The sequence below is a fragment of the Pristiophorus japonicus genome, chromosome 11, assembly GCF_044704955.1.
Source record: "Pristiophorus japonicus isolate sPriJap1 chromosome 11, sPriJap1.hap1, whole genome shotgun sequence".
Taxonomy (NCBI): Eukaryota; Metazoa; Chordata; class Chondrichthyes; family Pristiophoridae; genus Pristiophorus; species Pristiophorus japonicus.
Window position 1 is genome coordinate 147,319,316 of NC_091987.1, and position 21,740 is coordinate 147,341,055.

Below are 21,740 nucleotides of genomic sequence, written 5' to 3' on the forward strand. Positions count from 1 at the left end.
TTATACAACTTAAATTTGTGCCCCCTGGTCCTGCCTCGTCCATTTAATTGAAATAAACTGTCTGCTGGAACACCGTCTATTCCCTTCATTATCATAAACTTCAATCATATCAGTGGTGCCCTTCTCCCGAGGAACCTTTGCAGTGATGTTGTGATGACAGCCTGTTAAAGGAATTAAATCCTGCTTTTCGATTGGCTATGTGGAGAACTATTTAGAGAGGGAATTAAATGAATGTGAGTGAGACTGTAACTTGGGTAAATTTTATATCCCTGCAGAGCAGAAACTACAGAAACAGGCGAATGTTCTGTGTCAACGGCTTGGGCACCTGGTTACTCCCATCGCCATGAGGTTATTCTCCAATGAAACAATTTCGCAGTACGAGCTGGACATCGTGCAGGGGGAGTCGGTACTTTACGGTCAAGCCCAGCAGTTGATTAACATCTGCCGACAGAAAGGAGAGCGTTCCTGCCAGAGATTCTACGAAGCTCTACATGAAGAGGACACAATCCTGGCAGAGGACATTGATGGTGAGGGCATGCTTCATCCTTTGGTTTCGTGCAAGTTACTCTGGGGTCAAGGAAGGAAGAGTATCAGCGCCAAGTAAATGTTGCATGAAATAGTCACAGACCTTGAATGTTACATGTGCGTCATAAAGTAAGTTATTTTCTTGAGTTCTTGCAAACCCTCCAAAAAATGTTGCTCTTAAAGGGTTAACTGCCAGCTCTTAGACTTTTGGGCATTGTCAGCAGGGTCATTAACCCAGTAAGTGCCTATAGGTAATGCCACTATACAGTCACATGGGTCCTGAGATGGGTGATGTCACTGAACATTCGGCCTATCCCTGAGGTGGATGATGTCACTGAATATTTGGCCTATCCCTGTTGTACGTGATGTCACTGAACATTCGGCCTATCCCTGAAGTGGGTGATGTCACTGAACCTTCGGCCTATCCGTGAGGTGGGTGATGTCACTGAACGTTGGGCCTATCCCTGAGGTGGGTGATGTCACTGAACCTTCGGCCTATCCCTGAGGTGCATGATGTCACTGAACATTCGGCCTATCCCTGAAGTGGGTGATGTCACTGAACCTTCGGCCTATCCCTGAGGTGGGTGATGTCACTGAACGTTGGGCCTATCCCTGAGGTGCATGATGTCACTGAACATTCGATCTATCCCTGAGGTGGGTGATGTCACTGAACCCTCGACCTATCCCTGAGGTGGGTGATGTCATTGAACATTCGGCCGATCCCTGAGGTGGGTGATGTCATTAAACACACCGCCATATTTGAATCAGTGTGGCTTTGGACCCAAATCTCGTAAGTTTGTGAATAATTTTACCCCTCTCTATCTACAGCAGCAATTCATGAGGGGGAGCTGTCGTTTTCTGTTCAACCACAGCAAGGTAGGGAGCTTGGTTTCACACAAAACCTCCGGCAACCACAGGGTCAGTTATTTACAGAAAGTGCCTCATAGCGTGTGCCCCACAATGAGGTATCAGTATTAATCGCAGGTCACGGTGATGCCCACTGTACCAATGTGTGCCCCATGGTGACGTATTGGTATTAATCGCAGGTCACGGTGATGCCCACTGTACCAATGTGTGCCCCATGGTGACGTATTGGTATTAATCGCAGATCACGGTGATGCCCACTGCAACAGTTGTGCATCTTTCACTGGCCTCAAATAACACTGGAGTCCAACAGAAGGCAATGGTATAACTTGCAAACTCTTTTTGATCTCTCCGTGTGGAATATATAATCTCTGATCATCCCAGTCTGGAAGATATTACATTTGGGAAGTTGCTGAGCTTCTGTTGTGACTATTGGACTGCATTCAGCTTTCTCCACACTGATTTCGGAGAAGTTTAAAAATAATTTAAGCTACTATGCCATGTCTCAGTGGCAGCATTCCCACCTCTGAGTCAGAAGGTCATGAGTTACCTAAGAACATAAGAAATAGGAGCAGGATTAGACCATTTGGCCCCTCGTGCCTGCTCCGCCATTTAATAAGATCATGGCTGATCTGATCTTGGCCTCAACTCCGCTTCACGCCCGCTCCCCATAACCCTTGACTCCCTTATCGTTCAAAAATCTATCTATCTCCACCTTAAATATATTCAATGACCCAGCCTCTACAGCTCTCTGGGGTAGAGAATTCCAAAGATTCACGACCCTCTGAGAGGATATTCCTCCTCATCTCCATTTTAAATTGACGACTCCTTATTCTGAAACTATGCCCCCTAGTTCTAGATTCCCCACGAGGGGAAACATCCTCTCTGCATCTACCCTGTCAACCCCCCTCAAAATCTTATACGTTTCAATAAGATCACCTATCATTCTTGAGATGAGTATAGGACCAACCTGCTCAACCTTGCCTCATACGACAACCCCTTCATCTCAGGAATCAACCTCGTGAACCTGCGATCAATACCAATATCTCACCTTGGGGCACGCACTGGTTCAAAGCAAGCATCCAATATAACAGTTAGTCCTTGGTCGAAGCTCCCACTGGGCTCGAATGAATAGACTGTTCCAATATAATGACCATAGACAGTCTATAGGAAGGGTCGAAACCATTTTCATTCTCTGAAGGTGAAGTGAGATGCTCCAGTATATATCTGTCAGCGCTTCTAAGTACTCGTGCTTAGAGTGGAAGCAAGTCTTCCTCGATTCTGAGGGACTGCCTATGATGATGATGATGTTCCCATTGAGAACTAAACTGAAGTTAAGAGCGGAAGTTTTCTATAAATCATACCAAAAGTCCTCCGTGGAGAAATCCTGGTGTTCAGTGAGTGAGGTATAGACTGCAGTGTAGATTTAACTCTGTCACTAGGCCAGCTCAAGCCAGTCCTTGATTTCTAAACTTGCCTAAGAAGATAGCAGACTTTGCAGAATCCTGCAATTATGCAATAAATTATAAACCCGAGGTTTAGGCAGAACGCTGCAAAGCGTATCTGTGACCGAGAGGGGGAGTGAAAGAGAGTGTCCGCAGTGGGGGGGGGGGGGGGGGGGGGGGGGGGGGGGGGGGGGGAAGGGTGGCGGAGAGGGGAAAGAGGGAGCATTACCTGGGGGGGGGGAGGGAGGGGGTAAGGGAGTGAGCATCCTCTGGTTGGGGGGGGGGGGGCGTTGGGAGGATTGGGAGCAACCTCAAGGGAGGAAGGGAGGGTGGGTGTGGGGGCCGGGGGTGTGGGGGGCAGGGGGAGGAGAGAGAGACTGCGTCCCTGGGAGGGGTGGGGGAGGGAACAGAGTGGTAGGATGTAGGTTGAAGACACAATCTCTTCCCAGTCTCAGTCCTGCTGTACGATGTGCTGAGTCAGAACTGAAGCCCTTCGCCAATGGAAGGAAGAGTTTCTGTCAATGTATGTGCAGGAGGAGGCCATTCAATCCCTCAAGCTTGTTCTACCATTTGATTAGATAATGGCTGTTCTGCACAGCATCCCCATTTAGCCTTAGTTCCCTGTCCCTTGATAGCCTTGGCTGACAAAAACCTAATGATCTCGGTCTTTGAAAGCTGCCATTGTCACCCAGCATCCACAGCCTTTTGGGAGAGAGTGTCCCAGATTTCTACGACCCTTTGTGTGAAGGAGTGCCTCCTGATTTCAGTCCTCACTCTGATTTTTTTAAGACTCTGCCTCCTTGTTCTGGATTCCCCTACCAGAATCAATAGTTTCCCTGTATTTTGCCCTATTGAATCCTTTCTGCACACCTCAATTCAATGGCCTCTCGATCCTCTAAACTTCAAGGCATTCCTGCAACCTCCATGTGTTGCTTTCACATCCACCCCGACTGCCAGCGATTGCTGCATCTCTTTGGGAAAAGACACAGCTCCTGGGAAATAAAATAACTGACAAAAAGGAGGCATATTATGGGATTCATTATGTAGGACAGCTCCCCTAATTCCAAGTCAATTGTCTGATGTGTATAAAGAAAGACAGGCTTGGATTTGTATCGCGCCTTTCATGACCATCAGATGTTTTAAAGCGCTTTACTGCCAATGGAGTACTTTTAGAGTGTAGTCACTGTTGTAATGTAGAAAACATGTCAATTTGCGCACAAGCAAGCTCCCACAAACAGAAAAATGTGAAAATAACCAGATTATGTTGACTGAGGGATAACTACTGGCCAGGACACCGGGGATAACTCCCCTTCTCCTCTTCGAAATAGTTCCATGGGATCTTTTACATCCACCTGAGAGAGCAGATGGGGCCTCAGTTTAACGTCTCATCCAAAAGACGGTACCTCCGACAGTGCAGAACTCCCTCAGCGCTGTACTAGGAGTGTCAGCCTAGATTTATTTACCCACAACTTTCTGACTCAGAGGCGAGTGTGCTACCCACAGAGCCTCAGTTGACACTTATTATGGGATGCATTATGTAGGACAGCTTCCATAATTCCAAGTCAATTGTCTGATGTGTATGTAGAATTCCAGTGGAAACATTCCGTGATTGAAGCTTTCCATGAAGGAGGGAAGGTGTTTGGTAAATGCGGACAGTCCTTTGCATTGTAATTGCTCTGTTGCTGTTATTTATGCAATAAAGGTTCAAACTGAGTAATGTTTAACTGAGCAAGGTACAACCTTGGCTCTGCTTTATTTAGGCCCAAAGTGCCTGACTCTCAAAATGGCTGGCCTTTTATACCTGAGCAGCACCATGTGTGTGCTGCTCAGTGGCCTCCAACAATGGTGCCATCTGGTGGCTACAAACAGAATGTACATACATGACAATTGCACTGTGTGTGTTTGTGTAGCTAGCAGCTCTAACTCCTTCCCTTGCAGATACAGAACATCCACACTCGTTATCGTCTCACATTCCTGCTCCACAAGAGGAAACGCAGCCAGTCTCTTCACGTGAGTACAGTCATTGTGTAATGGTCTCCTGGGCCGTAGTCATGTGCCGTGGGTGCACTTTCTCCCGATTCCTTCAGTGCTGTGGCGTTGGTGGGGGAAGGATTGGGAGTGGTGAGTGAAGGCTCTGTCAGTGAGGTGGTTTTTGAAGGAGATGGAGTGGGGCGGTGCGGGAGGGGCGGCGGGGGGTCGGTGCTTGAGTGTGGGACCGAGACAGCCAAAGGCCATGGTGCCAAAGGTGGAATGGAGTAAACGGCTGGGGGGTGGGTGAGGGGTGAGGTGACGACTGTGAAGGATGCCAGAGTCAGATGAGCAGAAGCCACCAGGTATGTCGGGCTGCAGGGGATGTGGAGGTTTATAAATGAGGGTATGGATTTTGGATTCAATTTGTTGGGAGATGGGAAGCCAATGGAGATTGGCAAGAAAGAAAGACCTGCAATTATATAGCGCCTTTCAAACCTCGGGACGTCCCACAGTGCATTACAGCCAATGAAGTACTTTTGGAAGTGTAGTCACTGTTGTAATGCAGGGAACGCAGCAGCCACTTTGAGCACAGCAAGATCCCACAAACAGCAGGTGTGGTTGTGGGATAAATATTGGCAAGGACACCGGGAAGAACTCCCCTGCTTCTCTTCGAAATAGTGCCTGAGAGGGCAGATGGGCCTTGGTTTAATGTCTCATCTGAAAGCACCTCTGACAGTGCAGTGCTCCCTCAGTACTGCACTGGGGTGTCGGCTTGGATTATGGGCTCAAGTTTCTGGAGTGGAACTTGAATCCCACAACCTTCTGGCTCAGAGGTGACAGTGCACTCTGTGGATGAGTTGTATTTTTCAGAAGGACGGATTCTGTTTAAAAGATTTTTGGAAGGTGCAAGCCTGGGGGTGACGAGGGGGTAGGGGAGGGTTTCGGGTAGGGGAGGGGCAGAGGCAGGAAATGTTGCGAGGTGGAGATGGGATTTGGGGTTTATAAGTCTCGCACATTAATTGCCAACAACAACAACAACAACAACAACAACTTGTATTTATTTAGTGCCTTTAATGTAGTGAAACGTCCCGAGGCACGTCACAGGAGTATTATGTGATAAAAATTTGACACCGAGCTGCACAAATAGAAATTAACGCAGGTGACCAAAAGCTTGGTCAAAGAGGTAGGTTTTATCATCATCATCATCATAGTCAGTCCCTCGGAATCGAGGAAGACTTGCTTCCACTCATGGGTGGAGTCCTTAGGTGGCTGAACAGTCCAATACGAGAGCCACAGTCCAAGCCACAGGTGTGACAGATAGTGGTTGAGGGTAAGGGTGGGTGGGACAGGTTTGCCACACGCTCTTTCTGCTGCCTGCGCTTGATTTCTGCATGCTCTCAGCGATGAGACTCAAGGTGCTCAGTGCACTCCCGGATGCACTTCCTCCACTTAGGGCGGTCTTTGACCAGGACCATGTTGAAGGAGGTGGAGAGGTTTAGGGAGGGAGTTCCAGAGCTTAGGGCCCAGGCAACAGAAGGCACGGCCACCAATAGTTGAGCGATTATAATCAAGGATGCTCAGATCCACACCAATATATACAAATTTTATAAAATTCAACAACAACTTGCTTTGTCTTTTTAGCTAGGAAATTCCCAGCAGCATTGTGCAGGCCAGTGTCAGGCCTGAGCATGAGCAGCCTGAGGTGATGAGTTAAGGGTAGGTTTTCAGGAGGAATTTGAAGGGAGATGTAACAAAGAGGAAGGGTTTCAGGAGAGAATTCCCGAGAGTAGGATCGAGGAATGAAGGCTCGGCTACTGATGGGGAAGGAGGGAATATTCAGCATTGGAAGAGCGAGAAGGTCCGAGGCAGGTCCTATAAAGCTAGTTGGGCCAGTAAGATGTGAGGAGAACACAAAGCGTCTGTAAAGGGATATAGATAGACTAAGTGATTGAGCAGTAAGGTGGCAGATGGAGTATAATGTGGGGAAATGTGAGGTTGTTCACTTTAGTAGGAAGAATAGAAAAACAGAATCTTTTCAAATGGTGAGAAACTTTTAAATGTTGGTGTTCAGAGATTTGGGTGTCCTCCTGCAAGAAACACCGAAAGCTAACATTCAGGTACAGCAAGCAATAGAAACATAAGAAATAAGAACAGGCCATTCGGCCCCTCGAGCCTTCTTCGCCATTCATTAAGATCATGGCTGATCTTCTATACTTTCCTGCACTGTCCCCATATCCCTTGATTCCCTTAATATCCAGAAATCTATCGATCTCTGTCTTGAATATACTCAAAGGCTGAGCCTCCACAGCCCTCTGGGGTAGAGAATTCCAAAGATTCATCACATTCTGAGTGAAAAAGTTTGTCCTCATCTCAGTCCAAAATGGCTGACCCCTTATTCTGAGACTGTGACCCCTGGTTCTCGACTCCCCAGCCAGAGGAAACATCCTCCCTGCATCTACCCTGTCAACCTCTGTAAGAATTTTGTATGTTTCAATGAGATCACTTCTCATTCTTCAAAACTCGAGAGAATATGGGCCTAGTCTACTCAAAGCTCAGAATCATCACCAGAATTTGCATTTCTATAGCGTCACTCGCCACCCCAGAATGCCCCAAAGCGCCTCACAGCCAACAAAGCACTTCCTGGAGAGTAGCCTGCAATGCAGGAAACACAGCAGCCAACCCGCACGCAGCAAGCTCCCACAAACAGCAATGTGACACTAACCAGACCATCCGCTCCGGCGATGCTGATTGAGGGACAGACACTGGCCCCAAGGAACCTGGGATAACCTCCCCGCTCCTCCTCCACACAGTGCCCGTTGGATCTTTCACATCCACCCGAGAGAGCAGACAGGGCCCCAGTCCAAAGTCCCGTCCAAAAGACGGCACCTCTGACAGCGCAGCACCCCCTCAGCATCTCCCCTCCGACATTGCAGCGCACCCCAGCACCGCCCAATAAGGAAGGCAAAAGGCATGTTGTCCTTTACTGCAAGGGGGTTGGAGCATAAGAGTAAGGAAGTCTTGTACAATTGTACAGGACCTTGGTGAAACCACACCTGGAGTACTGTGCACAGTTTTGGTCTCCTTATCTAAGGAAGGATATACTTGCCTTGGAGGCGGTGCAACGGAGGTTTACTGGATTCATTCCTGGGATGAGAGGACTGTCCTATGATGAGAGATTGTGTAGAATGGGCCTATACTCTCTGGAGTTTAAAAGAATGAGAGGTGATCTCATTGAAACATGCAAGATTCTGAAGGGGATTGACAGGGTAGATGCTGAGAGGTTGTTTCCCCTGGCTGGAGTGTCTCGGAGTAGGGGACACAGTCTCAGGATAAGGGGTCGGCCATTTATGAATCTTTAGAATTCTCTGCCCAAAAGGGCTGTGGATGCTGAGTCTTTGAGTATATTCAAGGCTGAGATAGATAGATTTTTGGACTCTAGGGGAAATCAAGAAAATGGACATCCGGCGGGAAAGTGTGGTTGAAGTCGTTGATCAGCCGTGATCTTATTGAATGGCGGAGCATGTAATATATAGCTCCATCTAGTGGACTACTGTGGTAATGCAACTGCTAATGTTTATACAATAAAAGCATCAGGTGACTCGATCACCTGACAAATTCCTGACTTGAAGCCATCTTGTAAGTGTGTGCTTGTGATGTTGTAGTAGAGAATATACCACAGAGCAGGCTCGAGGGGCCAAATGGTCTACTGCTCCTAATTCTTCTGTTTTTATGTTCTTATATCCTGTCTGCCTGTGCAGAGCAATGCAAAAGATCCCAGAACTCTGTGTGAGGGCGAGCAAGCAGTTTTCTCTGTTTCCCAGAGAGCATTCCTTCCTCCATCAACAACACCCAACACAGGTTGACTGCTTGTTGATTCATTCAGTATTTGTGTGTAGATCGACCGCCATTTTAGCTCCACAATAGCATTGACAGCACTTCGAGAAAGTAATCTCTTGGTTGTGAGGTGCCTTGACATGTCCTTAGGATATGATGAGTTGCTTCATGAATGCAAATTCTTTGTTCCTTCTACCTTCCTACATCGCACGTTAGTAGGAAGTGACTGGCGAAGGAGTGTTTTGAAGTTTGAGACAATAAGCTGCCACTAAGTTTGTTTTCGGGATGCATCGCTGAGCCTTTCCTACTGCGTGTACTGGTCGGTGTGATTATCTTGTGAGCTACCGAGTCTGATTATTCTGTGTGAGTTACCAAGTCTGTGAATATTCTGTGTGAGTTACCAAGTCTGTGAATATTCTGTGTGAATTACCAAGTCTGTGAATATTCTGTGTGAATTACCAAGTCTGTGAATATTCTGTGTGAGTTACCGAGTCTGTGAATATTCTGTGTGAATTACCGGGTCTGTGAATATTCTGTGTGCGTTACCAAGTCTGTGAATATTCTGTGTGCGTTACCAAGTCTGTGAATATTCTGTGTGAATTACCGGGTCTGTGAATATTCTGTGTGCGTTACCAAGTCTGTGAATATTCTGTGTGAGTTACTGAGTTCCATGTTTGAATCCCTCCAATCCGGTTTCCGTCCCTGCATAAGAACATAAGAAATCTGAGCAGGAGTAGGCCATTTGGCCCCTCGAGCCTGCTCCACCATTCAATAAGATCATGGCTGATCTGATCCTGGCCTCAACTCCACTTCCCTTTGTGACTGTGACAAAGGCAAACTATCCCTCCTCGTCCTTCTCGACCTGTCTGCAGTCTTTGACACGGTTGACCACTCTATCCTTCTCCAACGCCTCTCCACTGTCATCCAGCTGGATAGGACTGCACTCGCCTGGTTCCATTCTTGTCTATCTAATCGTAGCCAGAGAATCACCTGCAACAAGCAGCTTCTCATCGCACTCCCGCATCTTTACATCTGGTGTCCCCCAAGGATCTGTCCTTCGTTCCCTCCTATTTCTCATCTACATGTTGCCCCTTGGCTGGGTGTCGTCAGCGTTAGTTTCCACATGTACGCTGACGATACCCAGCTCTACCTCTTCACAACTTCTCTCGACCCCTCCACGGTCTATAAATTGTCACACTGCTTGTTCGGCATCCAGTTGTGGATGAGCAGAAATTTTCTCCAATTGAATATTGGGAAGACCAAAGCCATTGTTTTCGGACCCAGCAACAAACTCTGTTCCTTAGCCACTGACTCCATCCCTCTTCCCAACTTCTGTCTGAGGCTGAACAACACTGTTCACATATGCACTCCCTCAATAGCAGGAACATCCTTCCTCAGATTAGGAGACCAAAACTGAACACACAGTATTCCAGGTGAGGCCTCATCAAGGCCCTGTACAACTGCAATAAGACCTCCCTGCTCCTATACTCAAATCCCCTAGCTATGAAGGCCAACATACCATTTGCCGCCTTCACCACCTGCTGTACTTGCATGCCAACTTTCAATGACTGATTTACCATGACACCCAGGTCTCGTTGTACCCCACCCCCCCTTTCCTAATCAGTCACCATTGAGATAATAATCTGCCTTCATGTTTTTGCCACCAAAGTGGATAACCTCACATTTATCCACATTATATTGCATCTGCCATGCAGTTGCCCACTCACCTAACCTGTTCAAGTCACCCTGCAGCCTCTTAAAATCCTCCTCACAGGTCACACCGTCACCCAGCTTAGTGTCATCTGCAAACTTGGAGATATTACACTCAATTCCTTCATCTAAATCATTGATGTATATTGTAAATAGCTGGGGTCCCAGCACTGAGCCCTACGGCACCCCATTAGTCACTGCGCCATTCTGAAAAGGACCCATTTATCCCTACTCTCTGCTTCCTGTCTGCCAACCAGTTCTCTATCCACGTCAGTACGTTACCCCCAATACCATGTGCTTTAATTTTGCACACCAATCTCATGTGGGACCTTGTCAAAAGCCTTTTGAAAGTCCAAATACACCACATCCACTGGTTCTCCTTTGTCCACTCTACTAGTTACATTCACAAAAAATTCTAGAAGATTTGTCAAGCATGATTTTCCCTTCATAAGTCCATGCTGACTTGGACCGATCCTATAAACTGCTTTCCAAATGCGCTGCTATTTCATCTTTAATAATTGATTCCAACATTTTCCCCACTACTGATGTCAGGCTAACCGGTCTATAATTGCCTGTTTTCTCTCTCCCTCCATTTTTAAAAGTGTGTTACATTAGCTATCCTCCAGTCCATCGGAACTGATCCAGAGTCGATAGAATGTTAGAAAATGATCACTAACGCATCCACTATTTCTAGGGCCACTTCCTTAAGTACTCTGGGATGCAGGCTATCAGGCCCCGGGGATTTATCGTCCTTCAGTCCCATCAATTTCCCTAACACAATTTCCTGACTAATAAGGATTTCCTTCAGTTCCTCCTTCTCGCTAGACCCCCGGTCCCCTAGTATTTCCGGAAAGTTATTTATGTCTTCCTTCGTGAAGACAGAACCAAAGTATTTGTTCAATTAGTCTGTCATTTCTTTGTTTCCTATTATTAATTCACCTGATCCTGACTGCAAGGGACCTACATTTGTCTTCACTAATCTTTTTCTCTTCACATATCTATAGAAACTTTTGCAGTCAGTTTTTATATTCCCTGCAAGCTTACTCTCATACTCTATTTTCCCCTCCTAATTAAACCCTTTATCCTCCTCTGCTGAATTCTAAATTTCGCCCAGTCCTCGGGTTTGCTGCTTTTTCTGGCCAATTTATATGACTCTTCCTTGGATTTAACACTATTCCTAATTTCCCATGTTAGCCGCGGTTGAGCCACCTTCCCCGTTTTATTTTTACGCCAGACAGGGATGTACAATTGTTGAAGTTCATCCATGTGATCTTTAAATGTCTGCCATTGCCTATCCACCGTCAACCCTTTAAGTATCATTTGGCCAGTCTATCCTAGCCAATTCATGTCTCATACCATTGAAGTTACCTTTATTTAAGTTCAGGACTCTAGTTTCTGAATTAACTGTGTCACTTTCCATCTTAATAAAGAATTCTACCATATTATGGTCACTCTTCCCCATGGGGCCTCACACAACCAGATTGATTCCTCGGATGGCAGGACTGACATATAAGGAGAGACTGGATCGTCTGGGCCTGTATTCACTGGAATTTAGGAAGATGAGAGGGGATCTCATAGAAACATATAAAATTCGGATGGGACTGGACAGATTAGATGCAGGAAGAATGTTCCAGATGTTGGGGAAGTCCAGAACCAGGGGACACAGTCTAAGGATAAGTGGTAAGCCATTTAGGACTGAGATGAGGAGAAACTTCTTCACTCAGAGAGTTGTTAACCTGAGGAATTCTCTACCGCAGAGAGTTGTTGAGGCCAGTTCATTGAATATATTCAAGAGGGAGTTAAATATGACCCTTCCGGCTAAAGAGATCAAGGGGTATGGAGAGAAGGCAGTAAAGGGGTACTGAGGTGAATGATCAGCCATGATCTTATTGAATGGTGGTGAAGGGCCGAATGGCCTAGTCACACCTATTTTCTATATTTCTATGTTTCTATATTTGACCCTGAAATGAACTTCGACCACACATTCGCAGCATAACTAAGACCGCCTATTTCCAACTCCGTAACATCGCCTATCTCCGCCCTTGTCTCTACTCATCCGCTGCTGAAGCCCTCATCTATGCCTTTGTTATCTCTAGACTTGACTATTCCAACACACTCCTGGCTGGCCTCCCACGTTCTACCCTACATAAACTAGAGGTGATCCAAAACTCAGTTGCCCCTGTCCTGCTGACTTGGCTTCTGGTTAAACAATGCCTCGATTTCAAAATTCTCATCTTTATTTTCAAATCCCTTCATGGCCTCGCCCTCCATATCTCTGTAATCTCCTCCAGCCTCACAACTGCCGCCCCCCCCCCACCCCTGCCGAGATGTCTGCGTTCCTCTAATTCTGCCCTCCTGTATATCCCTGATTATAATCGCTCAACCTTCTGTTGCCGAGGCCCCAAGCTCTGGAACTCCCTGCCTAAACCTCTGTACCTCTCTACCTCTCGTTCCTCCTTCAAGACACTCCATGAAACATATCTCTGTGACCAGGCACCTGCGCTAATTTCTACTTATGCGGCTCATGTCAAATTCTTATCGCATAATACTTCTGTGAATGCCTTGGGACATTTCACTATGCTAAAGGTGCTATATAAATACAAGTTGTTGTTGTCGAATCTGTGATTATTCTGAGAGTTATCGAGTCTGCACTCCACAAAGACCATATTCAGGATTGAAATTGGTCAATGTTCACCTTCTATCATTCTTTGCACCGCTGATGATACTTGTGACAGCCTGCCTCTCGCGATGGAATTTATTCTTTATTTTCTGTCTTTCAGTGCTGCAAGATTTGAAGCTGAAGTGTGGATTTGGTGAAGAAATACAGCTGCAACAAATAGAGCAAGGTCTGTGCATGACAGGGTGTACATGTTCTCACAGGTTGCTGTAGGTAGGCGGAGGAAGGATTAGCAGAGGTGGGCAGGTGAGAGGAGGCGAGGGTACAGCTCCTTCCACAGCTGCTCTGATCCTCTAGGCCATTGATAGGGGGCTTCGGCAGTGTCATCACTGCTTTGGGGTCTGCTCACCAACAGTTCCAGTAGGGAGGCTGACATGGGCGATAATGAGAGGCAGGTCAGAGGACTTGAGGACGATGCAGTGCTCCCTCCCGATAGCACCAAACTATCTGGCCCCTGCCTCAAAAGTCTTCCCATGTAGCAGGCAGCCTTAAACTGGGCCGTCTGGGACCCCGCTCACAGAGGTTGAGGGGTTGCTGGAACCGGGAGTCTATCACGCTAGGCCCTGGCCAGTGCACAGCCCGTAGGCCACAACCCAAATTAGGAGCACCCTTACATTCCTGGGAGAGAGAAGCACCATGGAGCCTAGAATTTGCAGCCTTGCGTCAGCAGCCCTCCCGTGCTGTTCGAGTTGTGCGTTGCTTATTTGCCCGAGTGGAGGATAAATGCTGGCATGGAATAGTTGAGTCTAATGGTCTGTGTGATATATTCCTTATGACATCACAAACACACAGACTACAAGATGGCTCCAATATACATTATGTGACTTTTATTGCATTTACATCAGTTGCATTACCACAGTAGTCCACTAGGTGGAGCAGTAGTCCACAAGGTGGAGCTATATAAGAACATAAGAAATAGGAACAGGAGTAGGCCATACTTGAGCCTGCTCCGCCATTCAATAAGATCATGGTTTTTAACAATAATATATGTGTTTAGAATTGTATTTTAACATGTGTTTGTATATTTTAAAACACTTGCGCCTTTAAAACTAGGCTGTGCGCCTGCGGTTATCAGGCGCAAGATTTTTGAGTACATTTGCTGGGCAAGATGTGCGTAAATACTGCAATCTTGCCCAAGCAAATGCCCTCGCTCCCGTTATGCGCGCGATCTGTCAAACTCCAGCTTGACAGATTGGAAAAGCCGGTTTTGAGCGCCTGCGCATTGCACGCTGAAAACCTGCTTTTCTGATGCCATCCTGGCTCCATAGAGACTTCGTATAGTCCCAGGGGCCAGAATTTCTGGGCCGATAACTTGCTCTTTGATTTTTTTTCTGCCAAAGTGCATGACATCACACTTTCCAACATTATACTCCATCTGCCAAATTTTTGCCCACTCACTTAGCCTGTTTATGTCCTTTTGCAGATTTTTTGTGTCCTCCTCACACATTGCTTTTCCTCCCATCTTTGTATCATCAGCAAACTTGGCTACGTTACACTCAGTCCCTTCTTCCAAGTCGTTAATATAGATTATAAATAGTTGGGATCCCAGCACTGATTCCTGCGGCACCCCACTCGTTACTGATTGCCAGTCCGAGAATGAACCATTTATCCCAACTCTCTGTTTTCTATTCGTTAGCCAATCCTCTATCCATGCTAATGTATTACCCCCAACCCCATGAACTTTTATCTTGTGTAGTAATCTTTTATGTGGCACCTTGTCAAATGCCTTCTGGAAGTCCAAATACACCACATCCACTGGATCCCCTCTATCCACCCTGTTCGTTACATCCTCAATGAATTCCAGCAAATTTGTCAAAAATGACATCCCCTTCATAAATTTATGCTGACTCTGCCTGACCGAATTATGCTTTTCCAATGATGCTTCTTTAATAATGGACTCCAACATTTTCCCAACCACAGATGTTAGGCTAACTGGTCTATAGTTTCCTGCTTTTTGTCTGCCTCCTTTTTTAAATAAGGGCATTACATTTGCAGTTTTCCAATCTGCTGGAACTTCCCCAGAATCCAGGCAATTTTGGTAAATTACAACCAATGCATCCACAATCCCTGCCGCTACTTCTCTTAAAACCCTAGGATGCAAGCCATCAGATCCATGGGATTAGTCCCATTATCTTACTGAGTACCACCTCATTAATGATTGTGATTGTGTTAAGATCCTCCCCCTGATAGCCCCTTGACTATCCACTGTTGGAATATCGTTAGTGTCCTCTACCATAAAGACTGATACAAAATATTTGTTCAGTTTTTGCCATCTTCATGTTCCCCATTTCTAATTTCCCGGTCTTGTCCTCTAACGGACCAACATTTACTTTAGCCACTCTTTTCCTTTTTATATACCTATCGAAACTCTTGCTATCTGTTCTTATATTTTGCACTAGTTTACTTTCATAGTCTATCCTCCCTTTCTTAATCATTTTTTTAGTCATTCTTTGTTGGCTTTTAAAAGCTTCCCAATCTTCTGTCCTCCCACTAGTTTTGGTGACTTTGTATGCCCTTGTTTTTAATTGGATTTTCTCTTACACCCTTTTCTCCTCACTGGAATATATTTTTCTTGAGAGTTATGAAATATCTCCTTAAATGTACACCACTGTTCATCAACCGTCCTACACTTTAATCTCTTTTCCCAGTCTACTTTAGCCAACTCTGCCCTCATACCTTCATAGTCTACTTTATTTAAGCTTAGTATGCTGGTTAGAGATCCAACTTTCTCACCCTCCATCTGAATGTGAAATTCAATCGTGCTGTGATCTTATTGCAATTATATAGGGCCCTGGTGAGACCACACCTGGAGTATTGTGTACAGTTTGGGTCTCCTTACCTAAGGAAGGATACACTTGCCATTGAGCGAGTGCAATGAAGGTTCACCAGATTGATTCCTGGGATGGGGAGATTGTCCTGTGAGGAGAGATTGAGTAGATTCGACCCATATTCTCTAGAGTTTAGAAGAATGAGAGGTGATCTCATTGAAACATACAAAATTCTTACAGGGCTTGACAGGGCTAGGTCTTGGTCCAGTGGTAAGGGTTAACCAGGACAACTGGAGACCTGCTCTGCTGCACGGACCTAGTGCGCACACATATCGCAGTGTGGGCTGGCCCGTGCTGCCTCTGGTCCCTTCCCGCTTAAGGCACTATTTAACTTCCATATCTTTTGTTTCTTCTTGCTTGGCTTTGCATGTTAATTTTCTTGCACTTTTGAGTTGAAGATAATCTACTGGCATGGCTACGGTTGTGCTTTCTTTTTTTCCCCCCTGATTGGGTTTTAAATTTTTGATGCAATTGCTCTCTGGGTGTGTGGTACCAGTTGAATTTCCAGGCTTTGGCTGCGATTGCTCGAACTTCTAATTGTCTTTGTAGTTTTATTATTTTCAGTCCTTGCCAGAGCACTGCTTTCTACTGTTCCTGTTTTTGTAATGCTTCTCTTTGGTGATCCCAAACTCGGCAGCCCGTGTCCTAACTCGCACCAAGTCCGGCTCACCCATCGCCCCTGTGCTTGCCGATCTACATTGGCTTCCAGTTAAGCAACGCCTCGATTTCAAATTTCTCATCCTTATTTTCAAATCCTTCCATGGCCTCGCCCCTCCATATCTCTGTAATCTTCTCCAGCCCCACAACCACACCCCCCCGCCGCCACCCCCCCCCCCCCCCCCCTCCGAGATGTCTGCACTCCTCTAATTCTGCCCTCCTGAGCATCCCTGATTATAATCGCTCAACCATTGGTGACATGCCTTCTGTTGACTCTGCCCCAAGGTCTGGAACTCCCTCCCGAAACCTCCCAGCCTCTCTACCTCTCTTTCCTCCTTCAGGACACTCCGTAAAATCTACCTCTTTGACCAAGCTTTTGGTCACCTGCGCTAATTTCGACTCGGTGTCAAATTTTTTAACGCATAATACTCCAGTGAAGCACCTTGGGCTGTTTCACTATGTTAAAGGTGCTATATAAATAAACGTTGTTATTGTTAGTATTTTAACCATCTCCCCTAGCTGTTCTGTTTTTCCACTACGTCTGGATTGTAGAGCATATCCCTGCCAGTGCACGCTTCATGGCTATGCTCCCAATCATGAGGCAAATCCCTATTTTAGGCTTTGAGGGGGTGAGGGGCACCTAAGGAGTTGGCTACCTTTCAATCATCATCATAGGCAGTCCCTCGGAATCAAGGAAGACTTGCTTCCATTCTTAAAATGAGCCCTCAGGTGGCTGAACAGTCCAATATGAGAACCACAGTCTCTGTCACAGGTGGGACAGATAGTCGTTCAGCTCAGGTCTCGGCAACTGGTCTATTATCAGGGTATAAGCCTTTTTCTTGGCCTGGGTGTTTCCATTCTCTGCCCTTGCGTTTCCAAACTGTCTGTTGTTCACAGAGAAAGGTTTCAGATTTCACTTTCCCCCACATTTGCTGTACACTAAAAATGCTAAGAGAAAAGGTGTGCTGGGGTAGCTTGACCATTTAAATCATTTCTTAAATATTCTAACATTTCTCCCTTTTGACCCAGACTGAAAATCACTGAGTGGCGTGCGTTACTTTGAATCATCTTAGAGTTTACAGTCGATTAATATTACATTTATATAAGCACTTGCTGTCTATAATGATTTATTTACCTATATACTGATGGTCTATAATGGTTTATTTACCCATATACTGATTGTCTATAATGGTTTGTTTACCTATATATTGACGTTCTATAATGGTTTATTTACCCATACACTAACGGTCTATAATGGTTTATTTACCCATATACTGACGGTCTATAATGGTTTATTTACTCATATACTGACGGTCTATAATGGTTTATTTACCCATATACTGACGGTCTTTAATGGTTTATTTACCCATATACTGACGGTCTATAATGGTTTATTTACCCATATACTGACGGTCTATAAGGGTTTATTTACCCATATACTGATGGTCTATAATTGTTTTATTCGTCCATGTTTGCCCATTCAACCATTATCCAATAGAATGAGGGAACAGACTCGAGGGGTTGAATGGCTTAACCCTGTTCCTATGCTCCATAGAATGCCAGTGTATAACTTTATTCACCCATATAATAGTTGTATATAGCAGTTGACTTCCAATTTTCTTCATTTTATTTTTCTGATGACATTTCTTTCTCTGAATTCTGTGCTCCTGAAGCTGAGGCATCTCAGTATTGGGACAGAACCCTTTATATGTTGGGATCCCAGTATCAGCAACAAATATCTACTGGCCTGGTGTGCCACAGCGAGTTACAGAGTAAAAGTCCATTCACCCGCTACCCGTGCAGTATTTCCGTTCCCAAGACTCAGATGTAGGCCCTTTGCCTTTGCCATACCTCCTGTGGTCTGTGTGAGATTGCAAACTCTGTTGCCAGTAAAACCGGAATTAGGATGCCACGAGCCCAAGGCACCTTCACACTGTGACCTTATCCCATAGGACACTGGCAGCCAGCAGTGAAGGGGGACTTTCATTCATCAGGGTTGGGTTCAAACCCAGATCCCAGCTCATTAACCCTTATTCTGATGTTAAGTGTCAATGTTTCCTTGATTCAGAGCTCGTCAGAGAGGCAGTAACAACCCTTCAGTTGGACACGGGCAGGAGCATGTCATTAAATGTTTGCGAGTTTGGCGTGTTGCTGGGACTACCACGGAAGCTTGTCCAGGATTGCCTCTTCGAACTTGAAAGTGCCGAGGATTTTCACCAGCTTGCTGCAGTGATCCACATCTTCATGGAAAAAACCAGCGATAAGGAGAGACTGAGGCAAAAAATGGCTTCCATTAACGGATATCGTAAGATCAAGTATTCATACTCCTGTAGATTTTGAAAAGACAATGTTTTACAACATTCATGTGTGTCCCAAATTTGCATCCGTGTTAAATGCCACAGCTAGAGGGTAAGCATTAGTGAAAGGAAAATACAAAGATTCATTTATATAGCGACTTTCACAATCTCAGGATGTCCCCAAATGCATCACACCAATGAAATTCTTTGAAGTACTGTTGTAATGTAGGAAACACAGCAGCCAATTTGTGCACACCACAGTCCCACAAACAGCAATGAGATAAATGACCAGATAATCTGCTTTAATAATGTTGGTTCATGGATGAATTTTGGCCAGGACACCTGGTGCCTTCCCCTGCTCTACTTCAAATAGCGACATGGGATCCACCTGAGAGAGCAGTTTAACATCTTTTCCGAAAGACGGCACCTCTGACTGTGCAGCGCTCCCTCAGTACTGCACTGAAGCATCTGCCTAAATTATGTGCTCAAGTCTCTGGAGTGGGGCTTGAACCCACCACCATCTGACCCAGAGAGGAAAGTCCTACCACTGGGAAGCTAATATTTGAATGTGAGTAGTAACTTAAATCATGAAGAAAAGTGCGAATAAAGTGAGCATTTGTTTTAGTGCAGTTTTCCTCACGTGTCAATGTCTGAAAACGCACTGTTAAATATCTCATTGAAGACAAATTAAAATCTTGGCCTGTTAGTAGCTTGTTGAGGGCATGTTAGCATTGTTAGAAATCAGGGGTGTCCAAAATGTATACGGTTATGCGCATAATGCTGTGTTTACATGATTGTGTTAGAACTGGAGACAAAAAGTCTCTTCAGACTATTATTAGCATAACGAGATAGATGATTAGAATATGCTTACGTTTTTGGTTCTCTGCGGATGTTATAGCATTCTGCAATCTGACAGCTGATGTAATCTTGTTTCCAAGCAACTATCTGCTATTTTCAAATTAGGATTTCAACTTTGTTTATGTAACTCTTGTTTGACCAATTAAGACACAATGCACGGTTCTTCTATTATTACTAATAATCAAGTTAAAATGCTATGGTAGGAGTTGGAGTTAGCTTAACAGAACTGCTTGTGAAGATAATTAAGAGGGTACAAGGTTGTACTGGTTGTACCAGACAAGAGAGCGAAGATGAATTCCAATGGAGGAATCTTCAGAAAATATAAACAGGAAAGACATGTGAACAAGATCATGAGACCCCTTTAGGGAGGGCTTTGTTTCAAGAATTGAGATAAAGAACTCGACGCCCCATTGGGGAACCTCTACAGGTTAAAAGGTCTTGTCAATGTTCCATCCGAGGCCCACCCCTAAAGAGAGAATAAAAGTAACACCACGAGGTATTGTTCTCATAGACGGTGAAGGGGAGAGCTTCCTTACTGAACACTCTTGTAGGCTCTAGAAGAGAGGAAGAAAAGTGTAAGCCGGAGAACTGTACGTGCCCCCAGCTGTCTGTCCGATCGGACTGGTATCAGCTGGTTGTCACGGTCGAATGTTTTTGCTGTATAACTAGTGTGTTATATTGTAACTAGTGTGTCTTAAACTCTGATTAAACACAACATACCCACCATATTGGTTTGCAGTCGATCCTGATTATTTGAAAGACCAGAGATAAGCTAATATCAACAAATTAGTTAATCTCTACAGTAGCTTGTTGAGGGCCTGTCAGTAGCTTGTTGAGGGCCTGTTAGTGGGGAGCACTGAATTCACCCAATAAAAGACTTGCAGGATTCCTTGACACCACGATGCGCCCTAATGATTCCAAATTCAACACAGCTTTAAATGATTTGGCAAAATGATCGATCAAACTGAAGCCGATTCATGGAAACAGGATCCCTTGTCCATGTTTGAATGTTTTATGTACTGAAGGGAACTACAATGGTTGGGAATTGCGTAATCTCTTGTTAAAGTTAGCACCAGAAAGTAAAATGGTCTAAAAGTGCTTCCAGGCACCCTCTGAGCCCATGATTTTCTATCCATTACCTTCAGTAGAAGGATAATCATGGGCTGGGTGTTTATTATGATGATAGCCGTTCCCAGCAGGCGCCAGGCAACGTACCCACAGCACGGCAGGAGGTTTATCGTAATGACCAACTGCGTGTCCATGTACATCATAAACGATGGCAAGTTTGTTAGGGGTGACTAGAGGGTGCAGAGGATGCTACCTGGAATGGAGAATCTTAGTTATGAGGACAGATTGGATAGGCTGGGTTCTCATTGGAACAGAGGAGTTTGAGAGGAGACCTCATTGAGGTATACAAAATATTGAGGGGCCTGGATATAGTGGATAGTCGGGGCCTATTTCCATTGGTGGACGGATCTATTACGAAGGGGCATAGTTTTAAGGTGGTTGGTGGAAGGTTTAGAGGGGATTTGAGGGGGGGGGGATTCTTTACACAGAGGGTTGTGGGGATCTGGAACTCGCTGCCTGGAAGAGTGCTGGATGCAGAAACCCTCACCACTTTTAAGAGATGGTTGGATGGGCACTTAAAGTGCAGTAACCTGCAGGGTTACAGGCCTAGAGCTGGTATTTGGGATTAGACTGGATGACCTTTTGTTGGCTGGCGCAGATATAATGGTAAGTACTGCAGGGAATAGAATATGGCCAGGGTGATCTCTTGGACTAGTTTTGATCGCCTGGATGGGTCGGAGAGGAATTTTCCCAGATTTTTTTCTCCCTAAATTGGCCGGGGTTTTTATCTGGTTTTTGCCTCTCCCAGGAGATCACATGGCTCCGGTTGGGGTGGAGTGTAGAAGGTTTCGGTGTAAGGAGTGTCGCAGTTGTGTGGGGCGGATTGGTTGAGCTGGGTGCTCTTTGCCTTTCCGCCATTGTCCATTGTTCATAGGTTTATATGTAACCTTCAGGGCTGCTGACCAAGGGCCGTGTGGCTGTTTGTCGTCCGGCGTGGACACGATAG

General features: G+C 45.6%; 1 protein-coding gene across 2 annotated transcripts in view; it reads left to right on the top strand.

Annotated features, from left to right (window-relative positions):
* Positions 1 to 21,740, top strand: part of LOC139276322 (uncharacterized) — a 66,085-nt gene that overhangs the window by 33,517 nt on the left and 10,828 nt on the right. The window contains exons 5-9 of one of the 2 annotated variants that reach the window (XM_070894135.1): positions 276 to 527; positions 1,354 to 1,401; positions 4,773 to 4,844; positions 13,130 to 13,195; positions 18,580 to 18,816. In XM_070894135.1, the coding sequence (XP_070750236.1) occupies positions 276 to 527; positions 1,354 to 1,401; positions 4,773 to 4,844; positions 13,130 to 13,195; positions 18,580 to 18,816 (675 nt within the window). The remainder of the gene's footprint in view (positions 1 to 275; positions 528 to 1,353; positions 1,402 to 4,772; positions 4,845 to 13,129; positions 13,196 to 18,579; positions 18,817 to 21,740) is intronic. The other variant, XM_070894136.1, reaches the window with a different exon arrangement.